Source organism: Callospermophilus lateralis, chromosome 3 (assembly GCF_048772815.1).
Source record: "Callospermophilus lateralis isolate mCalLat2 chromosome 3, mCalLat2.hap1, whole genome shotgun sequence".
Classification (NCBI taxonomy): domain Eukaryota; kingdom Metazoa; phylum Chordata; class Mammalia; order Rodentia; family Sciuridae; genus Callospermophilus; species Callospermophilus lateralis.
The window spans coordinates 114,283,895-114,311,346 of NC_135307.1; the positions used below are offsets into that span (position 1 = coordinate 114,283,895).

At 40.5% G+C, this 27,452-nt stretch overlaps 1 protein-coding gene across 1 annotated transcript in view; it reads left to right on the forward strand.

Annotated features, from left to right (window-relative positions):
- Window positions 1–27,452, forward strand: part of Thsd4 (thrombospondin type 1 domain containing 4) — a 598,160-nt gene that overhangs the window by 108,895 nt on the left and 461,813 nt on the right. The window contains exon 5 of the mRNA XM_077109034.1: window positions 19,694–20,144. Coding sequence (XP_076965149.1) covers window positions 19,694–20,144 — 451 coding nt within the window. The remainder of the gene's footprint in view (window positions 1–19,693; window positions 20,145–27,452) is intronic.

Consider the following 27,452-nt stretch of genomic DNA (forward strand, 5'->3'; position numbering starts at 1 on the left):
AAAGTAAGAAAAGAAATGGGAAGCCATCCTCTAGTAACAGGCTGCTGAGAGCCTCCCCTGGGTGGCTTTCCAGCTCTGCAGGCAGGCACGAAGCACCCTGGACCTCTTAATTCTTTGCTCCTTTGGAGAACAAAGGCTAAGTCCCAGCCCCTGTGGGGTCTCCCTTTCCAGTCTGAGGACCTCTTTCTTCTCTAGGTGTTTGATACCAAGAATGTTCTCACCTAATAGATAACACTGATTCCTATGTAGAGGGAGGTGGCCTTGTGCTCAGTCTTCAGTAGTCTGTCTTTTAATAAAATACAGTATTTCATGTCACAGACATCAAATGCAGTAGTGGGTAAAGGGGATTTTCCTCCTTTGGCAACAGTGGTTGGAACCATTTATCCCTTTTTTCAATTTTTCCATACTGATTATTGAGCACCTATTTTGTGCTGGTCATTGTAGTATATTATTGAATTATAAGATAAATGAAATGTGGCCCCTGCCAGGAAGGAGCCTGCAGTCTAGTAAACTAAGGCAGGTATGTAAACAAGTATACATAACAAAAGATGACCGTGCTCTGACAGTTACGTGGGGTTCAGAAGAAGGAAAAAGAACATCCATTCTGTGGAGTGAAAGTTCGTGGTGGGGATTGGACCAGGAATAATGTCATTGAGAACATAAAATGCTTCAGCAGCGTCTTGGGGGGCAGGTAGGTGTAGGCATTGGTGCAGGGGAAGGCAGCTGGGGAGGAGAAAACCATGAGGACAGAAGCCTGGAGGATAAACTGGGAGAGCCTGGGGGGAAACTGCAAGGGAAGTGGTTGGAGTAGTCCATGTGGTGCCCCTCGTGGACTTGAGGAGCAGTGGGAGCCACGACATGCAGGCCATGGTGACTGAGCAGAAGAGTGTGGACCTCCCATGGAGAGAAGGGGTGAGTGGAAGGTCCAACTGACTTCGGGGGACAGTGGCACTTCAATATGAGACAGAGCAGCGACTCTTAGATTGTGGTCCCCAGACCGAGAGCATCAGCAGCCTAGAAAGAAACACCCTCAGGTCCACCTCAGGCCTTGATGGACCTGAATCCAGCTCTCGGCAATGGGCTCCTAGTTCTTTGTAACAAGCCATCAGGAGATTCTGATGGTTGCTCACACTTAAGAACTCCTGGGGGGCTGAGGATGTGGCTCAAGCAGTAATGCGCTCGTCTGGCATTTGCGGGGTGCTGGGTTGGATCCTCAGCACCACATATGAATAAAATAAAGATGTTGTGTCCACTGAAAACTAAAAAATAAATATTAAAAAAATTCTCTCTCTCTCTAAAAAAAAAAAAAGAACTCCTGGGGCATCTAGGAAGAACTAGAGCAGGAGCAGATTTTTCTAGTCGGGCCTGAAGGCATTGGGTTGGAGGTGTCTGTGGGGATGTGTAGCTGGAGCTCTCGCAGTGCTGTGCCAGGACCACAGCCTCCATAGCCCCTGGGAGCTTGCTACAGATGCAGACTCAGACCCTACTCCAGATCTGCCAAAACGCAGGCTGTATTTTGACAAGAGCCCCTGGTGATCCCTGTGCACCTCACAGGCGCTGGCCTACAGGTTCATTGGGCATATAAGGTTGATGCTCAGGAGAGGGGTCCAGGCAGCAAAGGGAAATGTGGAAGTTGTCATAGGGATGGTTGGAGGTGACACATTTCCAGAGTGAGTGTGAAGTTAGGAGAAGGAGACTGAGATCAACACACTGCTCAGCATTAATGTCACATAATTGCATGTAGCACAGAATGGGTCCCTGGGTGGCAGCCAGCATGTTGTAAGGAAGTGCCATTGACAGCCATCTCTTCAAGAGACAAGAACTTCCCCCAGACACTTTTCCCAGACACCCACAGTGTAAGCTGGGGCAGCGGCCTGGTGTGAGACCCATATCACCCACCATTGCTGACCAGCTGTCCTTGAGTCATGCTAGGGGCAGGGATTGCACTCACTATTGCCACAGTCTGGCTGGGCACAATTCAGGAGCCACTTGTCAAAGGAAACGAACTTTATTTTTAGAACACACACACCGCACCACACAGCTCTTCAGGAAAACCTTCAGAGCCCTACTGCTACCACCAGCTTCCCACAAGCCTCTCCACCTCCCCACCCCTCCTGCTCTTGAGGCCGATTGGCTGGGTTGCATGGGTGGAGCCAAAAAAGTCCCCCAATGAGCAGCTCTATGGTATGGGCAGGGAAACAGCCCAATGAGCATCACCGCAGAGGAGCCAATCAGTTGGCAGCTAGAAGTTTGCTGGGGCCGCTGTGAGCCAATCATCAGCTGGCAGCTGGAAGTTTGCTGGGGCTCTCAACATCTCCCCCTCTCTGTTTAAACAACAAGCATGTGGCTTAGGGACCGTGCCTGCCTTAGGTTGTCCAATAGTACATATGGTTCTTACCTGTCATCGGATGAGCTGACCTCAAGGTGTCAGCCTCCTGTCTTAGGTTGGTACCATTGCAATTGGATCTTACCCGTCATTGACTACCGGTCCAGCATACAGCCACACCTGTGGATAGGTCTTTGTACCAGCAGGGGGTGAGGTTCTTTGCCTCACCTCTGTTGGTCCCCAAATTTTAGCTGAACGACCATCACAAGTAGAAGGGAGAAAGATACACCAAGCCAATTGACAGCTCCTTTTGGAAAAATTGTACCACCGATGACACCATCAGCAAAAATACCCCAACACTACCACAAGTTGCTGCACCAACAGTTCACAATGCATACAAGTGAGTTCACAATGCATACAAGTTCACAATGCATACAAGTGAGTTCACAATGCATACAAGTGATATATAGTCCAGGCAAGTTCTGCAAGCAGTTCAGTGATAGCTATTGCAGAAGCTTTAGATTGGTTTTATCTTTGTCTTCACCGGCACTGGGATGAAGACAGGAATTCTGGCAATAGTGGCTAAAGAAAAAATTATGTAACATTCCAGAAGGCACTAAAAGAAAACAATTTTCTGAACAATTTACATTATCTTGAAGAGAATTATTAAATATAATGAAAAGGAAAGGTGAAAGTAAACAAACAGATCTGTTAACCTCCTTTTTTGTTCACATATTAAAACAATCCTCAACAGCTGTTTACCCAATTTAAATTAAACCATTTAAATCACGTGAATAAGAAAAAAAATTTAGATCCATTTTTTCATAAGCGCTCGTCATATATGATATATGGACATATGCACATACAAACATACAACACAAAACACAAGTATGCACACATAATACATACAATACCTAATAGTAAAGGCCTTGTAACTTTTTACAGGTGAAATCTCCACTGCAATGTTTAAAAACTCCATAGTCAAAAAATAAACCTGATCAGCAAAACATTAACCTAGGTCTGTATGAGCTCAAAAAACAAAATAGAACTTCATGATGTGGGAAAGGGTAATAATAAAATAGATATTGAAAAAAGCATCCTGGTTCTATTGCAGATGTAAGGATAGCCAAACTGGAGTTCTGGATATCAGCTGTTATGGATTTGAGCCAAATCATCTTCTTTTTGGTCTGTGGAAATCGCTCTAGTTAGTCACCCTGGAATCCAAATCGGCTGCTGTTCTCCCTGTGGAAACACACAAACAGACACCCGATTCCAGACAATCACTGGGTCAGGACCTTAGTTAATCTCTCTGGAATCCAAATCGGCTGCTGTTCTCCCTCTATGGCATCATGGGCAAATACCCGGTATTCTACTCCTTTGATACCTATTTTTGTTAAACCCTCCTCCTATGGGGCAATTCCTTTTAAAATGTCCTGTTTGTTCACAATTGTAGCATGTTTTTGACCTGGCATCTAAAGCCTGTTTTACTGCAGCTGCCACGACTTGCCCTTGTTCTAAAGCCTGTTTTACTGCAGCTGCCATGATTTGCCCTTGTTCATTAATGTCTCTGGCATCTAAAGCCTGTTTTACTGCAGCTGCCACGACTTGCCCTTGTTCATTAATGTCTCTACATAATTTAATATATGTGTTTAAATCTTCATGTTTCCATGGTCTAATGACTTCTCTGCACCAACGATTCGCTTGCTCAGAAGCCAGTTGTTTTATTAATGGCATTGCTTGTTCTGTATTCCCAAAAACTCTGGTAGCTGTTTGAATAAGCCTATCTACAAATTCAGTGTAAGGTTCATTAGCTCCTTGTATTACCTTAGATAATTGACCTTGTAAACCTCCATGTCCTTGTAAAGTCTTCCATGCCCTAACCTCATCTACAGCAATTTGTGAGTATACGCCAGGACCTTATGCAATTTGTTGCTGCTGATCCTCATAAGGTCCCTTTCCTAACAACATATCTAGATTTCTCTGAGGATAACCAGCTGCTGTATTTCGCCTAGCCATCTCCTTGAAAAATTCCTCATTGGCAACTTTCCATAACAGGTATTGTCCTCCATTTAGCACAGCTTTATACATATTAGTCCAATCTGCTGGCATCATGTTCAAGTTGGTAATGGATTCGACCATGCTTACAGTGAAGGGTGCTTGAGGACCATAGGTTGTTACAGCCTCCTTTAACTGCTTCACTGTTTTGAAATCTAAAACATGGTGAATTCGCCGCCCTCCTGCTTGTTCAAATACAGAGCATGCTAATCTTTGAGGTCCTGTCTCAGGATCCCATCTATCAACTAGGGGGGTTGGGGGCCTCCCAGCATATGGAGGTGGAGCTGTTGGTTGGACACTTACACCCTCTGGTGATAGAAAGGTGTTAATAGCAGTTTCCCCCTGATGGCTTTTTCTGCTCTAAACTTTCTTCCTCTGTCTGACTAGCTCGAGAGACCTTCTTTTTTACTTGAATTTTTTCCTCTGTCTGACTAGCTCGAGAGACCTTCTTTTTTACTTGAATTTTTTCCTCTGTCTGACTAGCTCGAGAGACTTTCTCTTTTACTTGAATTTTTCTACTATAACTGTTATACAACCCAACAAGATGATACCAAACAAAACTGAAACAGAGTGAAACAAAAACAGAACAACAAAGAATCATTATATCAGCCTTTCTATCCTCCTGAAATGTCCATCCGTCCTTTCTCCCTATCTGTTCCTCAGATGTGAGTGGTTTTTCTTCCATCTTACACATCTCCAGGGACAGGCAACTTAAAACAGAAGCGAAACAAAACAAAAGAAGAATCTTGCCGCAGTCTCTGGCTGGGCACAAATCACGAGTCTCCACCCAGCTTGTAGATTCAAACAGCAATTCTTTATTCCCAAACTCACACCGGCCATCTACAAACACGTTCTGGGGGAATCCACGTTCTCTGCCCAAATCCACTTCTGCCCAAATCCACTACTCTGCCCAAATCCACTCCTCTGGGCTTCTGTCTCCCAAAATATACTGTCAGACCCTAAGAACTCAAGAGGAACTCAGCAGCAGGATACGCCCTATTCTAAAGGGGGAACACCCTAATCTCCTATTATGCTAAACTGCCCTATTCTAAAGGGGGAACACCCTAATCTCCTATTATGCTAAACTGCCCTATTCTAAAGGGGGAACACCCTAAACACGGATCCTGCCCTGGTCCTTGAGCAAGGTCACCTTTCAGAAGTCCTTCCACTAGACAGAATGGGAGTAAGCTGGCAAGGAGATTGTCATACCTACTTGGCTGATGGCTCCCAGCATCTCCCCCCTTCTGATTAATTAAACAACAAGTAATGTGGCTTAAGGACTGTGTCTGATAGGTTGTCCAGTTCAACATATGGCTCTTACCCGTCATTGGAAAACTGACCTTTAGGCGTCAGCCTCCTATCTTAGGTTGATACCCCTCAACTGGATCATACCCGTCACTGACTACCAGTCCAGCATACAGCCATACTTGTGGATAGGTCTATGCACCAGTGGGGGGGTGAGGTTCTTTGCCTCACCTCTGTTGGCCCCCAAATTTGGCCTTGGTGCCAGTGGGGGAGTGAGGTTAATGTGGCTTAAGGACCGTGCCTGGTAGGTTGTCCAATTCAACATATGGTTCTTACCCGTCATCGGAAAACTGACCTTTAGGCAACTGACCTTTAGGCATCAGCCTCCTGTCTTAGGTTGATACCACTGTAATTGGATCATACCCGTCACTGACTACCAGTCCAGCATATAGCCATTGGCCCCCAAATTTAGACCATCACTAGCAGAAGGGAGGAGGATACAGAAATGCCACGACACCAAGCCAATTGACAGTTCCTTTGGAAAAATTGCATCATTGGTGACACCTTCAGCAAAGATATGTCAGCATTACCACAATTAACATGTGGTGCGCTGGCAAGGAAATAAAAATTGCATCACTGGTGACACCATCAGCAAATATATGCCAGCATTACCACAATTAGCTGCACTAAACATAGTTACATAGTCCAGGCAAGTTCTGCAAGCAGTTCAAAGTGGAGGAATCTATCAATATGTCCGTTTCCTCCCAAAGTTCGTTGCCTCCCAAAGTAAGTTGGCTCCTTGATTGAGCATACTTGTTGAGTTATATTTATTGGGATGAAGATAGGAATTCTGGCAATGATGCTAAAAAGACATTATCCTGAAAAGAATTATTAAATATAATGAAAAGGAAAGGTGAAAGTAAACAAACAGATCTGTTAACCTCCTTAAAAAGCAATCCTTAACAGCTGTTTACCTGATTTAAATTAGTAAACAAGCAGATCTGTTAACCACCTTTAAAAACAATCTTTAACAGCTGTTTACCTAATTTAAATTAAGCCATTTAAATCACGTGAATAAAAAAAATAATAATTTGGATCCATTTTCTCATGAGCGCTCCTCATATATGAAATACGCACACACAGACATACAACACAAAACACAAATGTGTAAACAAACGTACAACACATAAGATAATAATAAAGGCCTTGTAGCTTTACCTAGGTGAAATCTCCATTGCAATGTTTAAAAACTCTATAGTCAAAAAATAAAGCTGATCAAAAAAAAAAAACATTAACCTAGGTTTGTATGAGCTCAAAAAATAAAAATAGAGCCTTATGATGTGGAAAAATGCAATAATAAAATAGATATTGAAAAAAGCATCCTGGTTAATCACAGTTGCAGATGTAAGAATGGCCAAGCTGGAGTTCTGGATATCAGCTGTTATGGATTTGAGTCAAATCATCTTCTTTTCGATCTGTAGAAATCGTTTTGGTTAGTCTTTCTGGAATCCAAATAGGCTGCTGTTCTCCCTGTGGAAACACGCAAACAGAGCCCCGACTCCAGACAATTACTGGGTCAGGACCTTTCCATTGTCCTGTTAGAATATCTTTCCAAAGAACTTTAGGCTTATGCACATTTTTTGGATACATATGCCTTTCCGCAGCACTAAGTCCTGATGAATCCAAATTTAAAAAGTTTAGAGTAAAAAGCGTTATTTTAAGTTTATCTTTGGGGGATATATACCCCTTTCCAATTCCCTCTTTTTGCTTTAATAAGTACGTTTTAATAGTTTGATGAGCTCTTTCAACTATGCCTTGTCCCTGTGGATTGTATGGAATTCCTGTTATATGAGTAATACCAAATGATGAGCAAAATTGTTTAAAAGAGGTAGAGGTATAGCCAGGACCGTTATCAGTTTTTAACTATTTAGGAACGCCCACAGTGGCAAAATTTTGTAAGCAATGAGCTATAACATCTTTAGTTTTTTCTCCGGCATGAAGGGAGCCCATCAAAAATCCAGAAGAGGTATCATCTGTAACATGTAAATATTTTAATTTTCCAAATTCTGGCAAGTGTGTGACGTCCATCTGCCAAATATGGTTAGGTATCAGTCCTCTAGGATTGACTCCAAGATTAACTTGTGGTAAAAAGGTCACACAATTTTGACATTGTTTTATTATATGTCTGGCTTGTTCCTTAGTTATTTTAAAACGCTTTTGTAAAGTATTAGCATTAACATGGAATTTTTTATGAAAATTCGTAGCTTCTTCTAGTGTAGAGAAAATATGTATGTCATGTGTAGTTTTATCTGGTAAATCATTGCCCAAACTAAGGGCTCCAGGCAATCCTGTATGTGCTCTAATATGTCCTATAAAGAATGGATCTTTTATGTCCCAGATTAGACTTTGTATAGTGGAAAACAAAGAGAAAACAGTAGAAGAAGGGGAAATCCTACCAGCATCTTCAAGAGATAGTATAGCATTAACTACATACTGACTATCAGAAAATAAATTAAATACAGAATCTTTAAACATTAAAAAGGCTTGTAAAACTGCATTAAGCTCTACCTTTTGAGCTGATTGTTTGGGTACTAAAAATGTAAAAGTTTGATCAGGAGTAACTACTGCTGCTGTACCATTATTTGACCCATCAGTGAATATATTTGGAGCATTCATGATAGGGATTTTTCTTGTCATTTTTGGAAAAACTACAGGATGCTTAGACCAAAAAAACAACAAAGGATTAGATGGTAAGCGATTATCAAATGAAACATTAGATTTACACATGATTATTGCCCAAGTATTTAACTCATTAGCTAACTCATCAATTTGATCCATAGTATATGGAGTAATAATTTTATTGGGAGAAATTCCAAACACTCCCTTCGCTGGTTTTATTCCTTTGAGTATTAATTGTCCTACAGCCTCAGGATACCTAGTAAGAATAGTGTTAGGAGAATAAGATAAATGTATCCACAATAATGGACCTTCTTGCCAAAATACTCCTGTAGGAATATTTTTTGTTGGTAGTACAATAAATAATAAAGGCAAACTTATATCAATTATATCCAAATGTATATTTTCCATATATGTTTCAATAATTTTCAATGCCTTTCTTGCTTTAGGAGTTAACATGCGAGGTGAGTTTGGATCTGATGGACCTTTTAGAATATCAAATAAAGGTCCCAACTCTCCTGTTGGTATGCTTAGATAAGGCCTTATTCAATTTATGTCTCCCAATAACTTTTGAAAGTCGTTAAGTGACTTGAGTTGATTTACTCGTATTTGAATTTTTGGTGGACGGACCATGGTTGAGGATAATAGAACTCCTAAATAATTAATTGGAAAATTTAATTGTACTTTATCTATTGCTATCTCTAGATTATAATTTTTTAATAAGTTTGTAAGTGTGGCATAACATTCCAGCAATATGTTTTTATCTTTATGTGCCAATAATACATCATCCATATAGTGAAATATTTGTAGTGCAGGATTTTGATTTCTAAGTGGCTGGATTGGTTTATTAACATATATTTGACACATAGTTGGACTGTAAGGCATCCCTTGAGGGAGTACTTTCCATTCATATCTCTGATCAGGACCTTCATGATTTAATGCAGGGATAGTAAATGCAAAACGTGGACTATCCTCGGGATGAAATTGGAATTGAAAAAAAAACAATCTTTAATATCTATGGCTAAAACATGCCAGGTTTTTGGCAAAGCAGACAATTGAGGAATCCCTGATTGAGCAGGTCCCATAATAACCATTTCATTATTAATGGCTCTTAAATCTTGCAATAATCTCCATTTACCAGATTTCTTTTTAATGACAAAAATGGGAGTATTATGGTGAGATATGGAAGGTTGTATATGTCCTTCCGCTAATTGTTGTTTGACCAGATCATGGGCTACTTGTATCTTTTCTTAGTCAGGGGCCACTGAGGAACCAACACTGGTCTTTCTGATTTCCAAGTAATTTTTATTGTCTCAGTGGCCCTTTCTGAAAATCCAACCCATGTCTGTCTGTTCCTTGATCTATTTGAATTGGTGGTGCTATACCTTGTCCTTGTTTTCCTAATCTTTTTTCTTTCCTAAAACCTTGTCTAGCCCTAGTAGTGGGCGCATTAGGATTGATGTTATTTGTTAACGTCAAACCTAATTGATCTAGGACATCTCGTCCCCATAAATTTATAGGAAGATGATCCAATACATATGGCTGTATAGTTCCCTCACATCCTTCAGGATCCTTCCAATCTAATACCATTGCACTTCTATGGGGATTAGTAGCCACTCCTAGGCCTCGAAGCGTTTGAGTGGCTTGTTGTAATGGCCAATGTTTTGGCCATTCCTGACTAGATATGATGCTAAGGTCTGCACCTGTGTCCAGTAGCCCATTAAAGTCGTGTCCTTGAATATTTAGTTTTAACATTGGGCGAGAATCTAAATTTAAAGACAACATAGCCCAATCTACACCTGTGGAGCCTAATCCCCTGGAACCTCTTTTTACACTATGACTAGGAAATTTATTATGTAGGCTGGGTATTATTAACAACTGTGCTATTCTATCTCCAGGTGAAATTACTGATATACCTCTTGGAGAACTAGCTCTAATTTTTATTTCACCTACATAATCGGGATCAATTACCCCAGGACTTATCATAAGTCCTTTTAATGTAGATGAACTACGTCCCAATAATAAGCCTACTGTCCCTTGGGGAAGAGGTCCTTTTATTCCTGAAGGAATGATTTGAACTCCCATCTCTGGAGTTAGTACTGCTCTGGCAGAGGCGCAGATGTCCAACCCTGCGCTCCCTCGGGTTTGTCTGATGAGGGATTTAATGGATAATGTGTCCTGGGCACTGCTCTGATGGCGTTGCTGGGTTCCTCCACTGCCCCGTATATTTGTGGTTGTGGGCCCCGGAGCATTGGGCCCCCTTGTCCGTTTTTTGGCAATGGAGCCTGATGCCTTTCTCCACGATATCGTGGGTAAATACCTGGTCCTTGTCCGTTTTTTGATAAGGGAGTACCCTCTATGGTGGTTTGAGAACGGCATTCATTAGCCCAATATCTCCCTCTACGGCATCGTGGGCAAATACCCGGTATTCTATTTCTTTGATACCTAGTTTTGTTAAATCCTCCTCCTATGGGGCAACTGCTTTTAAAATGTCCTGTTTGTTCACAATCATAGCATGTTTTTGGCCTGGCATCTAAAGCCTGTTGTACTGCAGCTGCCAAGACTTGCCCTTGTTTATTAATATCTCTACATAATTTAATATATGTGTTTAAATCTTCATGTCTCCATGGTCTAATAACCTGTCTGCAGCAACGATTTGCTTGGTCATAAGCCAGTTGTTTTATCAATGGCATTGTTTGTTTCGTATCCCCAAATATTTTGACAGCTGTTTGAATTAGCCTATCTACAAAGTCAGCGTAAGGTTCATTAGCTCTCTGTATTACCTTAGATAGCTGACCTTGTAAATCTTCATGTCCTTGTAAAGTCTTCCATGCCCTAACTGCGTCTGCAGCAATTTGTGCATATATAGCAGGATCATATTCAATTTGTTGCCGCTGACCCTCATAAGGTCCTTTCCCTAGCAACATCTCTAGATTTCTTTGAGGGTAACCGGCTGCTGCATTTCGCCTAGCTGTCTCTGCGCAAAATTCCTCATTGGCAACCTTCCATAACAAATATTGTCCTCCATTTAGCACAGATTTACACATGCTAGCCCAATCTGCTGGCGTCATGTCCAAGTTAGTAATGGACTCGACCATGCTTACTGTGAAGGGAGCTTGGGGACCATAGGTTGTTACAGACTCCTTTAACTGCTTCACTGTTTTAAAATCTAAAGCACGGTGAATTCGCTGCCCTCCTGCCTGCTCAAGTACAGGGCATGCTAATCTTCGAGGTCCTGTCTCAGGATCCCAATTATCAACTACGGGGTTTGAGGGCCACTCAGCTGTCTCTATCGGTGGGGCTGTTGGTTGAATTAAACCCTCTTGTGATAAAACGGAGTTAGTAACAGCCTCCTGTTGTGGCCTTTTTCCTAACAACCCCTTTTTCTTTAAATGGCTACCCATCCTCTCGCCCTGCCCTCAGGGGCGAGCAGTTTACCTTATCACTTACCCTCAGTCGTTCCCTGTATGGGCCACCAAATGCCACAGTCTGGCTGGGCACAATTCAGGAGCCACTTGTCAAAGGAAACGAACTTTATTTTTAGAACACACACACACTGCACCACACAGCTCTTCAGGAAAACCTTCAGAGCCCAACTGCCACCACCGGCTTCCCACAAGCCTCTCCACCTCCCCCACTCCTCCTGCTCTTGAGGCTGATTGGCTGGGTCACGTGGGCTGAGCCAAAAAAAGTCCCCCAATGAGCAGCTCCATGGTCTGAAAGGGCAGGGAAACAGCCCAATGAGCATCAACGCAGAGGAGCCAATCAGTTGGCGGCTAGAAGCTTGCTGGGACCGCTGTGAGCCAATCATTAGTTGGCAGCTGGAAGTTTGCTGGCAGCTGGAAGTTTGCTGACAACACTATGTTGTCCAGACTGGAAACATGATCAAGTAGAATTCAATCATAAGTAGTTCTCAACAGGTGTCCATGGAGGGTGCTCACTAAAGATATGTTAAATTGTGTTGAAACAAACAGTAGTAAACACACGATAGAGTACTTTCAGATTCAAACAATATATTCGCATCAGTAACCTCAATTTGATCTTTGCAACATCCTTGTAAGTAGATAAGATGGGAATTACTCATATTCTCAATTTTAAAAAGTAACAGCTTTAGGGGCTGGGATTGTGGCTCAGTGGTAAAGTGCTTTCCTAGCACATATGAGGCACTGGGTTCAAACCTCAGCACCACATAAAAAAAAAGAAATAAAAATATTATGTCCAACTTACAACTAAATATATATATATATATATATATATATATATATATATATATATTATATATATATATATTATATATATATATAATATATATAAATTATATATATATATAAAGTAACAGCTTTATTGTAATGTAATTTACATACATTTTGCCACTTTAAGTAGATGATTCAGAAGTTTTACCATATTCACAAGAATAAGCAACTGTCACCACTGTCTCATTACAGAACATTTCCATCTCCCCAAAAAGAAACCTATGCTCTGTTAGCAGACAGTCTGTCCCCTTTCCTCCCCACAACCCCTGGCAAACACTCATTTGGTCTCAATGGGTTTGCCTGTTATGGCCCATTTTGTATAAAAGGACTCATACAATATGCCTGGCTTCTTTCACTTAGATGTTTCGGGGGTTCATCTATATGGCAGGATATATTTGTATTTGATTCCTTTTACGGCTGAAAAACAATCCACTCTGGATAGACCACATTTTGTTTATTTGTACATCAGGTGCTAGACATTTGAGTTGTTTCCACCTTTTGGCTATTATAAATAATGCTGCTGTGGATATTCATGTGCAAGGTATGTGTGAAGGTGTATTTTTATTGCTCTTGGGTGTATACCTAGGATTGAAACTGCTGAGGTGTATAGTAACACTACATTTAATATTTTGAGGAACTTCCAGATAGTTTTGCAAAGTGGCTATAGCAGTTTATATTCCACCAGGAATGTATGAGAATTTCAGTTTATCTTCTCCAACTCCTATTATTATCTGTCTTTTTAATTATAGCCTTCCTAGTGAGTATGAAATAGTCATAAAACTCATAGGTAGGAAAACTGTGGATGCATTATTTGCCAAAGTTTGTAGAGCTAGTAACTGGCCAAGCTAGAACTTTTATTTTCTTTTTAAGCAAATATTTGTATGGTGCATACTCTGTGGGAGGCATTAAGACTTTGATCTTTTATTAATTTATTTATTTATTTGCATGTAGATTATATATTTGGATATTTACTGAATTAGAAATTTACAAATGGGACTGATGGTGTAGCTCAGTGGTAGAGCGTGCTTGAGAGCCTGGGTGCAATCCTGTCACCACCTCCCCCCTAAAAAGAAATTGGAACAAAATTTAGAATATGTACTTATTCATTGAAAAATAATAAATATATTACATTTGAATATAAGTAACTTTAAAAAAATTATTTTAATTTGTTATATATGACAACAGAATGCATTACAATTCATATTACACATATAGAGCACAATTTTTCATATCTCTGGTTGTACACAAAGTAGAGTCACATCCTTTGTGTCTTCTTACATGTACTTAGGGTAAGATGACCATCTTGCATTCCACTGTCTTTTCTACCCCTATGCCCCCTCCCTTCCCCTCCCCTCCTTTTCCCCTTTGCCCTATCTAAAGTTCATTTAATCCTCCCATCCCGCCCCCCCACCCACAGCATATTATGAATCAGCATCCTTAACTCAGAGAAATCATTTGGCATTTGTTTTTTTGGGATTGGCTAATTTCACTTAGCATTATCTTCTCCAGCTCCATCCATTTACCTGCAAATGCCACGATTTTATTCTCTTTTAATGCTGAATAATATTCCATTGTGTATATATACCACATTTTCTTTATTTATTCATCTACTGAAGGGCATCTAGGTTGGTTCCACAATTTAGCTACTTTGAATCATGCTGCTATAAACATTGATGTGGCTGTGTTCCTGTAGTATGCTGTTTTAAAGTCCTTTGGGTATACACCAAGGAGAGGGACAACTGGGTCAAATGGTGGTTCCATTCCCAATTTTCCAACAAATCTCCATATTGCTTTCCATATTGGCTGCACCAACTTGCAGTTCCATCAGCAGTGTGAGTGTACCTTTTTGCCCCACATCCTCGCCAACACTTATTGTTGTTTGTATTCTTAAAAGCTGCCATTCTGACTGGAGTGAGATGAAATCTTAAGAGTAGTTTTTATTTGCATTTCTCTAATTGCTAGAGATGTTGAACATTTTTTCATATATTTGTTGATGGATTATATATCTTCTTCTGAGAAGTGTCTGTTCAATTCCTTGGCCCATTTATTGATTGGGTTATTTGTTTTTTTGGTGTTAAGTTTTTTGGGTTCTTTATATAGTCTAAAGATTAAGTGTTTTATTCGATGTGCGTGTGGTAAGAATTTGTTCCCAATTAATAGGCTTTCTATTCACCTCACTGATTATTTCTTTTGCTGAGAAGAAGCTTTTCAGTTTTAATCCATTCCATTTATTGATTCTTAATATTAATTCTTATGCTATAGGAGTCTTATTAAGGAAGTTGGGGCCTAATCCTACATGATGGAGATTAGGGCCTACTTTTTCTTCTAATAGACGCAGTGTCTATGGTTTAATTCCTATATCCTTGATCCACTTTGAGTTGAGTTTTGTACATGATGAGAGATAGAGGTTTAATTTCATTTTGGTGCATATGGATTTTCAATTTTCCCAGCATCATTTGTTGAAGAGGCTATCTTTTTTCCAATGTACATTTTTGGTGACTTTGTCAAATATAAGATAATTGTAATTATGTGGGTTAGTCTCTGTGTTCTCTATTCTGTTACATTGGTCTACAAGTCTATTTTGGTGCCAATACCATGCTGTTTTTGTTACAATTGCTCTGTAGTATAGTTTAAGGTCTGGCATAGTAATGCCACCTGCTTTACTCTGCTTGCTAAGGATTGCTTTAGCTATTATGGGTCTCTTATTTTTCCAGATGAATTTCATGACTGCTTTTTCTATTTCTATGAGGAATGCCATTGGGATTTTGGTTGGAATTGCATTATATCTGTATATGGTAGTATGGTCATTTTGACAATATTAATTCTGCCTATCCAAGAGCAAGGTAGATCTTTTCATCTTCTAAGGTCTTCTTTAATTTGAATGTTCTGTAGTTTTCGTTGTAGAGGTCTTTCACTATTCATTAAGTTGATTCCCAATATTTATTTATTTATTTGATGCTATTATAAATGGGGTAGTTTTTCTCATTTCCCTTTCAGAGGAATTGTCACTAATATATAGAAATGCCTTTGATTTATGGGTGTTGATTTTGTATCCTGCTACTTTGCTGAATTTATTTACTAGTTCTAGAATTTTCTGGTGGAATTTTTTGGGTTTTCCAGCTATAGAATCCTATCGTCAGCAAATAGTGCTAATTTAAGTTCTTCTTTACCTATCTGTATCCCTTTAATTTTTTTCAAAGACTTTTTTTATTATTTATTTTTTAGTTTTTCGGTGGACACAACATCTTTATTTTATTTTTATGTGGTGCTGAGGATTGAACCCAGCACCCCACTCATGCCAGGCGAGCGCGCTACCGCTTGAGCTACATCCCCAGCCTTTCAAAGACTTTTGATCTTATTAAATTATTTAATCTTTATAACTACCTATAAGGAGGGTACCACCAGTTTAAGATTTTGGAGCATTTCAGATTAGGGCTGCTCAACCAATAAAGTCTGTGCAAATATCCCAAGTCCAAAAAACTCTGAAATCTGAAACAGTTCTGGTTCTAAGCAGGTTTTTTGTTTTAATGCCATTACTATCAGCATTCAGACAAGGAATGCTCCCCAATCTTATTACCTTAATTTATAAGTGAGTACAAGGTGAGTACTGGGCTTGGAGTGAGGCAGAGGGCCTATAGGGTGCAATGTTTAAGGAGACTGACCTCACTCTCAGATTCTGGCCAGTAGTTGCATGACCCTGAGACTATCTCCCAAAATGGTGCCTCCTGGGTGCTTCACTAGCAACACCCTAGTCCTGGCACTGTTGGAAGAGGCTGGGTTACACAAAGATTGAGTAATTTAACCAGTTTCCAAACTAGTAAGCTGCAGAAATTGGGATTCAAACCAAGGAATTTTGGCTTCCAGAGCCTATGTTAGAAACCACTTCAATGTTTTGACTTCCATGTCTCTGATCCCCAAACTCTATTTTTTTCTATTTCCTTCTCAAGGCCTAACTTTTGGAAATTAGCTACTATTTTGACAAGTGGGTAACCCAAAATAAAGTTCCACAGCCAGGTTCTGGAAGATCAGGCCAAATGAATCATCTTAACAGCCGTCTTGGGCACCTACTGCGTGCGCTTGGGGAAGAGTTAACTGGTCACACAGGTCCCCTTGACCACATCTGTGCTTATTGTCAGAACTCTGTATAAATTTGCCTTGTTCTACAGAGGCCCCCTGCAAGTGGCCAGATGGACTCTGTCCTGGTGGGGAAGAGGCCACTCTGAACCACCAGGATTATTTGTTCTGATGTCATAAGGAAAACAAGCATTCTTTTGGTCAACTAGAAACAAATCTGTCACTCATTCAAGTGTTCTGATTCAAGGACTCAGAAATCAAATCTCCATCATCATACCCTAATTGGTTGTTTATTGCTTTTAGTCTGTTTATCAGAACTTACTGGTCATCTGCTTTGGAATTATCATCTTTTCACTGATGTTGCTGTAGGGTTTGAATGGTTCTTGGAATTAGGCAGAACCTCCCACAAGGCAATGCGAATAAAGAAGTAGACATTTGTGAGTGTATATGTTACCCACCAGGGATGATGGGCAGCCCTGGGGAAGACGCTTACACAAGTCACCAGCCAGGTTGTGTAAGGTTGTTCCTCCGCTCCCCAAAGGTAAAATCAAGTCAGACTTGGTTCATCAGTGCCCTCCAGGTGAGCAAGAACTTGGCAGCCTTTCCCCAGGCAGCAGATCTTTTATATATGTCACAAACCCAGAGGTTTTTTGTTTTAATGCCATTACTATCACTCTTCACTAAAAAATGATACGTTTTTTTTTTTTTTTTTTCCTGTTGAAATGACCTTTTTGTTTCGAATTTCAGTTTTGTTCTGTGGCTTTGTTCCTCAAAGCTGTGATCTGTGGACCAGCAGCCTGGGCATCTCCTGGGAGCTTGTTAGAAATGCAGACTATAGGCTGCTCCCCAGACCTCCTAAACCAGAATCTGCAGCTTAACAAATCTCATGTGATCCTGGGCATGGTCAAGTTTGAGAGGCAATACTGCATGTGTCTTGATTTCTCCATTGGCTTGGGCTAAGATCTCCACCAAGTGCTTTCCTTGAGGCTGGGATTTTGGGTAGGCTTTCAGATCTTAAAAACATCCATTCTCAGAAATCCCTTCTTTTGCCATTGCATGATGTCATTCATTTTACCTGGCCTGCCACAAGAATGAAAAAGGCAAATGACGTCCAAGTTTTATACACACACATACACACACACACACACACACACACACACACACTAACTTCTTAATTGCATCTGTTAAAACCCCCATCATTAACAGAGTCCCAATGCTGCCAAGATTAATTGAGAAATGCCTAAAGGCAAAATAAACACTGCCTCATGATTTAATTCAAAACCATATCAGCTAAGAATGGAGGTGCAATTAGTGATAAAGATGTTAATAATTAGTTGTGCTCTGTTAAATTTTATATTCAGAGGTTATTGTAGAATGAAGAAAGAATTTCTGCAGGAGGGCAGAAATCAATGTTTCACCTTGATTGCTATTTTAATGTGCTTATTTTAATGGGGCCATCCTGTAGAAACCCTTGGGCACATTTCCAATTTTACGTAAATGTAAAATTAATTATTACGGAAGCATATAATTTTAAAGTTGGAGCAACCTTGGCGGTCATTTAATCTAGTTCAGTCATTTTACAAATAAGTGAGAGTCGGATGACTTAAGTCCTTCCACAGAGTACTAAAACCAGGCTGTCCCAACTCTCAGAACAGCAACTCTTGCACTTTTTTCAGATCCCCTCAGACAGATGTGCTTCCTGATGCCTTAGAATTCCCCAAGTACTGTTGTATTGCCCCTGTGGCCCTTAATCCACGCTACATCACAGTCTAGTTGCTTTCCACTATAACATTGGGGTCTTGGGAACTTTGTCTGATTCATTTTTGTATTTCTTCAAGTGTTCTAGCTCTGTATTTATTTATTTATTTTTAAATATTTGTTTAGATGTTGCTGGACCTTTATTTTATTCATTTATTTATATGTGGTACTGAGAATCGAACTCAGGGCTCACACATGTTAGGAAAGTGCTCTACCATCATGCCACAACTCCAGCCCTAGCTCTATATTTAGCCATTTGTTCTTGCAGGATAAGTGAAATGTGTGAAGTTTTGGAGCTAGTTTGTTACTTTGGGTTTTGTTTTGTTTTTCCTCCAGAAATGGTACCCAAGGCCTTGCACATGCAAAGCGCAGGTTCTATTTGCCATAGAGATGGGCAAATACTTCAAGGCTTTTGGTTCCCTGGCAGTGCAGTAGTTAAACATGGACGAGCAATCACCACTCTTGGCATGATTCTCATAAAGTCTCACAAGGCAATGAGGCCTTTTGAAAATATTTACAAAATTGTAAGATCCATACCAACATGAAGATGACCATTTACCTGTTGCTTAGCATGGGCTGCTTCGAGAATGATGGAATGGGCTAGGGTTGTGGCTCAGAGGCAGAGTGCTCACCTAGTATGCGTGAGGCTCTGGGTTTGATCCTCAGCACCATATAAAAATAAAATAAAGATAAATTAACTAAAAATAACTAAAACATAAATATTTTAAAAAAAAGAATGATGGAGTAGTCAATTTCTTGACCCACTCTCATCTTTTTAGGATTCAAGACAGTGCACATCAGACCTTAGGACTGCCCTAGAACATGGTGGTTGCTCAACTAAGTTCCACTCCCCTGGAAAAGCTCTTTGGGCATGAAAATAAAGGAAACAGGGTCTGAAATGTTGAGTGAGAAATTTTTTTTTTCCAAAAAATGTGAACAGGCAATTATAATGGCTGTAATTGCAATGACATCTTTATGCTTCCGCAAAAACCTTCATGGCTCCCTGTGATCTACAAAAATGCCCAAACTTCCTAACATAAGTATACACTGACTACAGCTTATCCTTCTAGATTCATTCCCCAACCAGTCACATCATCCACTGTTCACCCACCCACCTCCACTCTATTCTGCAGCCTCCATTACATTCCCTTGTCTTGGGATCCCCACTCTTCTCCCAGTTCCACCATAGGCTCTCTCCCAAGCCTCTGTTCTTACCTGGTCCCTTCAACTATGTGCCAGAATTTCTGAGTTAACATGAAAATTCAGATGACCCTGTTTATCTCTTCTCTTGTATGTCTGTCTTTAGGAGCAGGAACCGAGGTCCCATTGGCCCTGGAAAGTATGGCTATGGTAAGGCCCCATACATCTTACCGCTGCAGACCGACACTACACACACGACGCCACAGAGGCTTCGGAGACAGAGGCCCTCACCTCGGCATTCCAGGTCCCAGGGGACATCTGCTCCCAGGCATGGCTACAGCTCACCAGCCCACCAACTCCCCCATCATGCACCATTATACCAAAGTGACAGTGGCCCTCGCTCTAGACTGCAGACCTCAGAAGACTCCATATACCAGTTGCCTTTGACCCATGACCAAGGCTTCCCTGCAGCTTCAAGTCTCTTCCAGAGCCCAGAAACAAGCAACAATCATGGTATGGGGTCCCATGGAGCCTCTCAGAGCTTCTCCCAGCCTCTGAGATCTACAGCAATCTCGTGCATCGGGGCCTATCGACAGTACAAGCTGTGCAATACCGATGTGAGTACTGCTTCTCTTACCTTTCAGCCAGTTGGCTCTGGGCATGTGGAAGACAGGGAAGTCATGAGGTTTGGGACCATGTTAAAAGATCTTTTTAGCTGGGCACAGTGGCACATACCTCTAATCCCAGGGATTCAGGAGGCTGAGACAGGAGGATCGTGAGTTCAAAGCCAGCCTCAGCAAAAGTGAAGCACTAAGTAACTCAGTGAGACCCTGTCTCTAAATAAAATACAAAATAGGGCTGGGGATGTGGCTCAGTGGTCAAGTGCCCCTGAGTTCAATCCCTGGCACACCTCCCCACCAAAAAGATCTTTTTATACCACCTTCCTTCTCTTTTATCTTCATATAAGCTCCCCATGTTCTTTACTTTTTCTAAAAGTTATCACTTTAGAAACGTAAGCATAGCTTATGGAATCATGTATCGATAATCATTTAATGGTGAGGTGAGAGCTATTGCTGTGTAACAAATATCAACTCCCAAATTCTCAGAGGCTCGCATCAACACTATTTATTCTTTGCTCATGAGTCTGTGGGTCAAGTGCAATTTGGTTGACTTATGGCAACCAGCAGTGGTGCCAAGGAAGCGGGTGTTTGGGGAGGTGCAACCCAGTATATTTCCTGGAGACTCCCTGCTCTTCCAGGCATATGGACTTTAGGTATTGTACCATCAAGGCTTCTGATAGTGAGGGTATAAGAGTCTCCTCATCTTAGGGGAGGAGCTGGGACGTTTGGGGTAATAGATGGCACTCACAGTCCTTTAGCAGCAGTTATTTACTAACTGGATAGGAGTATTTAAATATTTGAAGAACCTGTATAGCTGTATTGTTGTATCTAGGCTGAATACACACTTTGGACATTCAATAAATATTTATCCATCTTCATGCATTAATAATATCTACTTTTATTAAAAACTCATAAGAAGCCAGGATCTGTGCTTAGCCCTTTTATTATTTACCCTATTTAAGCCTGTCCTTAACTTTATGAGTTTGCTTCTCTTTCCATTTTACAGTTGCAAAGAGAGGTTAAATAACGTGTAGAAGATAACACAGCTAGTGAATAGGAGAGCTAATTATCAATGTAAACTATAGAAGGTGAGCAAATGTGTTGTTTTTAATATCAGTTTAAAGGCCATGGGTAAAAGAGAAAGGAATGAGAGAGTGTTGAGAGGTTAAATTTCTGAGTTGCTATATTTTTCATTAATAATTTAATCTGCCTTAATACTCTGTTACCTGGTAACAAGACAGCTGTTATATATTAGGTTCAATTTCCTCATTAAAAATATATTTCCTGCTATAGAGTCCATAGAAATGACTTAATTTGTGATCTTAATAATTCCTCTGAATGCCTGAATTGCTTGTAGTTTGTTCTTCCCCTGAAAGACTTCAGAAATTATTACTTTTCATAAAGCAGTAACTTTTTTAAAACCATCACTAATCAGTCAACCAAAAGTCTTAATCGAACATCTTTACTTTTAACAGATGAGGTGCCATGAGAGATTAAAAAAAAAAAGTTATATTCTCTACTTCACAGAGTTATTATAAGGATCAAATGAGGTGGTGTAAAAAAAAAGTGCTTTGTTAAGTCAAAAAGTAAGGAATTTCTTGCAATGATCAGACATGGTCCTTGTTCTTGAATTTCCATTGTTGTTCTGTTAAAATTGAATGAATTCTTTCATAATGTAGAACACATTCTCCCATTGACGAGTACATTTCTTAATTTTGAAAACCAAGTAAACCATAAAGAGAAAGGAAAAGAGACAGAACATTTGGCATAATGTGTCTGACATCTGCTTAGCACTTCTTTCATTTAACTTGCATTTTTAAAGCCTGCTCTTTTTGCCAGACCTATGCTGCCAACATCCTGGGTGCTGGGTGGTTGCATCGTAGAGGAGACTGGATTTCAAGAAATCTCAGATGCTCCTTGTGAGTTTGTGAGGTCCTCTGGTGTTTCCAAAGCAGGCAAAACAAAGAAGTACATGTTGAGGCTGCTTTTCACTCACATTTTTAACAGTGCACCCCACTGCCCCAGGTCCACATCCTTTTTACCCTTATTGAGATATGTCATTCCTTAGAGGTCCCATTATTATATATATATTTTTATAAGCCCATGACTTCTTGTGACTTGGGCCACATTCTGTGAGTACTTTAAAACTCTGCCAGGGGTCCCCAAGACCTCTCCTGAGTTTGACGATTCTCTAGGAGGACTCTCAAGACTCAGCACATGGTCAGGGCTATGAATTATCATAGTGAAAAGATATGAAGCCAAATCAGCCAAGAGACAGGCACACAGGACCCAAGCCCAGAGGAAAAGCAGGCACAGGTTCCCAAGTGTCCTCTCCTAGTGAGGACGAGCACACTCCTGCAACAATAGATTGATTCAACACATGTGAAATGGTTACTAGTGACACTCATTCTCTGTATCCAGAGTTTTTACTGGAGGCTGGTCACATGGGTGCTGTCTGTCTGGCATATTACAAAATTCCAGACTCCCCAAAGGAAAGCAGATGTTCTGCATAAACTAGATTGTTCAATACAGTGTAGGCACAGTGGGCCACTCTTACCATTCAGAGAGTGACAAAAGCCTTCCTGAAATCCAAGTTCCCAGACACCAGCCATGGACCAATCTTGCCAACAGGCCTTTCCAAGGGGAGCAGCTTCAGTCTTGCTGTGTTAAGTCTTTTTTACACCCTCCCCAGATGGACCATGCTGTAGCATCTTAGCATCAAGGACCTCGTGTGGACATTTCCATATCCTCCCAAGTGTCCAACAGGAAGAGATGACATGAATTCCCAAATTATAGAAATCTTACTCAAAGAAGAAAAAAAGTATAAAATAATGTGAAAAATCCTACTGATCTAACAGGAAAAGCAGTTTACTATGTATGTCCTCTCCAAAGATTAAAAAATAATCTAAAATTGTATGCACTTAGATATATCTCTCCTAGCTATTATCTGGAAGCAGGAAAAGATGGAGATGTAGGCCAGGGCACGTTGGAAATATCCACAGGTTCCATCCCTTAAACTAGTGCCTGGTATATCCCACTCCAATTTTGATGGGACACCCCCTTTATAACACTCCCAACAGCTGAGAGTCCAGTTCTGACATGTATGGGGATGAACATGAGGAGTGTTCTAATTCAGGGGTCAGTGTTGTGCAGTGTGTCATCACTGGTCACAGCCCCTCCCCCACCAAGAGTCCAGAGCCGAGAGAGTTCCACATGTAGCTACTTGTTGGTCACCATGCTGTGCTAGAGCACAGAGCAGGGGTCATGGACTGGGGAGGACTCCACTGAGGAGGAAACAGTTGAGCTAGGTTTACAAGATGGTCCAAAAAAAAGGAATGAGCATCTGAGAGCAAAAGAGACAGCTTAGTCCAAGAAAGGAAGGCAGAATGGTGTCATGATCTCAGAGCAGCCATGTCTGCTGGGAGGTAGAGAACGCTCCAGCCTTTCCCTCCCACCTGCTTTCCATTGTAAATAATCACACAATTAATGCAGAATTTATTCTTTAACATCTCACAATGCAGAAATGTCACATGAACCTCATTTCATCATTGTACATGAGACAGATTAATGAGAAACGTTTTTTACACATAGTGAGAAATCAGAAGGCCATTCTAACTAACTGGTTTAGTTGGATGTTAGACCTGCCAGGCAGTGTGGGATAGTGCCCATGCACTTGAGCTGGATGCAAACTCCAGTTTCTACAATGGGGAGCCGAATCTCTTTGGCAAATCACTTAACCTTTGTAGGTCTCTTGTAAAATGTAATCATGATAATCCCTGCCCCATAGAGTTGATGTGAGGTTCAGATACTGTTATATATTTAAGGCTTGGCAAAGTGCTGACACATTGTTAGTAAATAAGTTAGACCTGGATAGTTGGCCATGACTTACCTACCTCTGTAGACAGGAATAGAGTAAAACATTTCCATGTCTGAGCATGGTCCAAGTTCTAAGTGGTAATGCACGAAACTTGTGGATGAAATAGCCAGACTTTCTACCAGTCCCCCTTTGCCCTCTGCATAAAATGTGATTCAGAGTCCTTTCCCTTTGCCCGATGATATGATGAGACTGCTGAGAGACCCAACATTTCTGCTGCCATGCAGCTTCAATGTAATCATCCCTGGGGCAGAGTTCTAAAATGATTAGAAAGAAACTACAGATAACCGACTTCATGCCAGTGAATTCTTTACACCCTCCAGTATTTGTGCTTAATAGTAAGCCCTACCTTGTCATGATGTCATCTTGGAATTTTAAGCATTCTAGCATGTCTTCACGTTATTTGATTCATATGACAACATCTATAAAATACTGCAAATTCAATGATGAATATTAGTACTCATGACTTCTGAATGTAGATTTTAAAAATAAGTTTTTTAAACCTACACTGTGTTGTATGAGGAAGTTAAGATATAGGTCCTGGTATAGATAAACCACCCTGTGGTCTTTTTTTGAGCTGGTATCAGTCACCTGGTGCGAGGCAAGAACAAGATTATGAGTTTTTAGGGGGCTTTGTTGTCAAAGGAAGCATGATCCTGAGTTTAGATAGAGTGCACTTAGTGTTACAAGGGGGAACCCCTGGGGCTAAAAGAAGCTTTAGCAAACACAGGTGTGGTGAGTTCTGATATCACTACTCTCCAGCATATTTCCCTGGGGTGGGACTGGCTTTTGACAATGGGTTTATCCATGTGGAGTTGTTTCAGCTTCAAAGTAAGTGACAGTGAAGGGAAGATGTTGGACAGATCACAAATGTAGCTGAGCATACTCTCTACAGGCAGATTCTAATCCTACTCCATGTCTGATCTGATACTGAATGAAAGAGGAGCTGACAAACAACTTCCTGACTACAGTTTGAAGGACAGACTTAGAAAATTCAGTGCAATTCTGTAAGGTGTAAAGCTTGCCAGGAATCATGGAGCCAGTTACTGGATGGACAGGCTGTCTGACTTGGGTCTCCACATACGTATCCCTTCTTATGAGCTTAGCACCAGCCTTCTTAGCTGGGCGATGCGTGTTAATGCCAGTGTCTTGGCAACTCTGTTTTCTGTCTTTTTGAACCACTTGGAATTTCCACAGAAAGTTCTCCGAATCATGCCTATATATGAGCTGTTTATAATTGTCACTTTTCATGATTATGAAAAAAGTGTATGAATAATAAGAAATATCACAGTAGTAGAGACAGGTATATCCTAGTCCTTCTCTCAAAATGGACTCACTGTCATTTTGAATTTTTAGTATCTATAATCGTTCTCTTCATAATTCTAAATGGTATACTAATATCAACTTCAAATCTCCCCATCACCTCCTTACTCTGAAAGATAAAGAAATGAACCCCTCATTCCCCATTCTTCTTTCTGCTTGCCATATTTTAATTTTTACTTGTATCTTTGGCTATATATAGTATGGCAATAACTTTTATGTTCTTAGTTTATCAATATTAGAAAGGCTCAGTTAACTTCTTGCTTTGCAAGATCAGAAATTTAGCATCCGGCTCACTCAATCCCTATTTTTCCACATTTTTATGTACTTCTTTAAACCTAGGCCTGTGAGGTCTCTGCAAGAGGCTGTTTTGACAGATTCTTCTCTGCTTCCTCATAGTCACAACACCTAACACCTATAGCAGTACAGAGATGATTTATCTTTGAATGAAACATCCCACCCTGCCCTGGCAGATGGCAGAGGGGAAGGAAGTCATTCTTATTAATAGGATACCTAAAGTAGCCACAAGAAAATTTATTCTTTAGGACATTAAAGGTTTGGGGTATTTTAATAAGTATATTTTGCCATATACTGCTTAGTTAGGGGGAAAGGCATTCTTTTTTAGACCTTCTTTTAGACATAGAGATATGTCAATAATTTAATTTTAAGAGGCAGAAATAAGGGGGATAGTAGAGGATAGGAAAGGCAGCAGAATACAACAGACACTAGTATGGCAATATGTAAATCAATGGATGTGTAACTGATGTGATTCTGCAATCTGTATACGGGGTAAAAATGGGAGTTCATATCCCACTTGAATCAAAGTATGAAATATGATATATCAAGAACTATGTAATGTTTTGAACAACCAACAATAAAAATTAATTTAAAAAAAGAATTGTAATGCAAAAAATAAAAATAAAAGAAATGGAGATACAAAAAAAAAAAAAAAAAGAGGCAGAAATAAATAAGCATCCTGGGACAGGACTGCGTTTGTATGGATGTGTGTCCAGAGTACTTAAAAGTCTGGGATTCTCTGGATGAATGGATAAACTTAGTCATTTTCACATCCTTTGGGACTTTGACCTGTGTGTTGAATGGAAGGGAAACACCTTTCTCTAGGGGAACATTATGAGCTTCTCTTGTGTGGGAAAAAAAATAGAAGTGTGAGAATAAAAAAAAAAAAAAAAAAAACTCAGATTTTTTTTTTTTTTTTTTAATCCAAAGGCTTGATCCGACTCTTTGGGCAAATCATTTCCCTGACTAGAGAATTGTAGGAGTCCTGGGAGGTGGCAAAACAACTTTTTCATATGGTTGGATTTGTTCTGTGTGACTTGAGAAAGGAGATGGTAAACATTTGGAGAGTGTGCTGGGTAACCTGAAAGAAACTTTGGTGCCTGGTTATCTATATCTGGAAAATATGTCCAGTTTTCCTGCCATAGAAGAGAAAGGAAAGAAGAGAATGTTTGCTCAAAACACGGACCTTTGGCCACCTGGCACCCTCTGGAACAATTGCAGTCCTCTTCGGGACCTTCAGACGTGGGTCATTCCTGTGAGCAGCAGCTTTCGTGTGTGCTAATATAATCCTCACCAGAATCCCTGGTGATTGGGTTTGGGGGCTTGTCATTCAGAGGCGGTGATTTAGATTTGAGAAGCTTAAGTGTTTGACAAGGTCACATAGCCACTTTCTCGTGGCAGTGAGGGACATTTTCTAGATTTCTGTTTTTAGACTTCAGTGGTGATGTTAAATACATCATATGTTGCTATGGTAGCTGATCTTTTGATTGAATCCAGAGCAACACAAAGGATAAAAAAGAAAAAAATGCATATCCTACCCAAGCTGACTTCAAGGTCACGTTCCTTGGCACCACCTTCATTGGGCATAGCACTCTTCATCTCCTAGGGGAAATTAACATAATTAATTACCCAAAGGTAAGTGTTTGATCACTGATGGTGGCCTCTTAAGCAATGAAGTTGGGAACACACAGTTGTCATCTCAGATTAACCAGGGTCACTAGAAATGTAGCTGGAGTTTCCATAATACTCTTTGTGACTCATAGCAACCCCAGGCAATTGTCTAGATGGAACTTTGGATAGGGCTTGTATTGCTT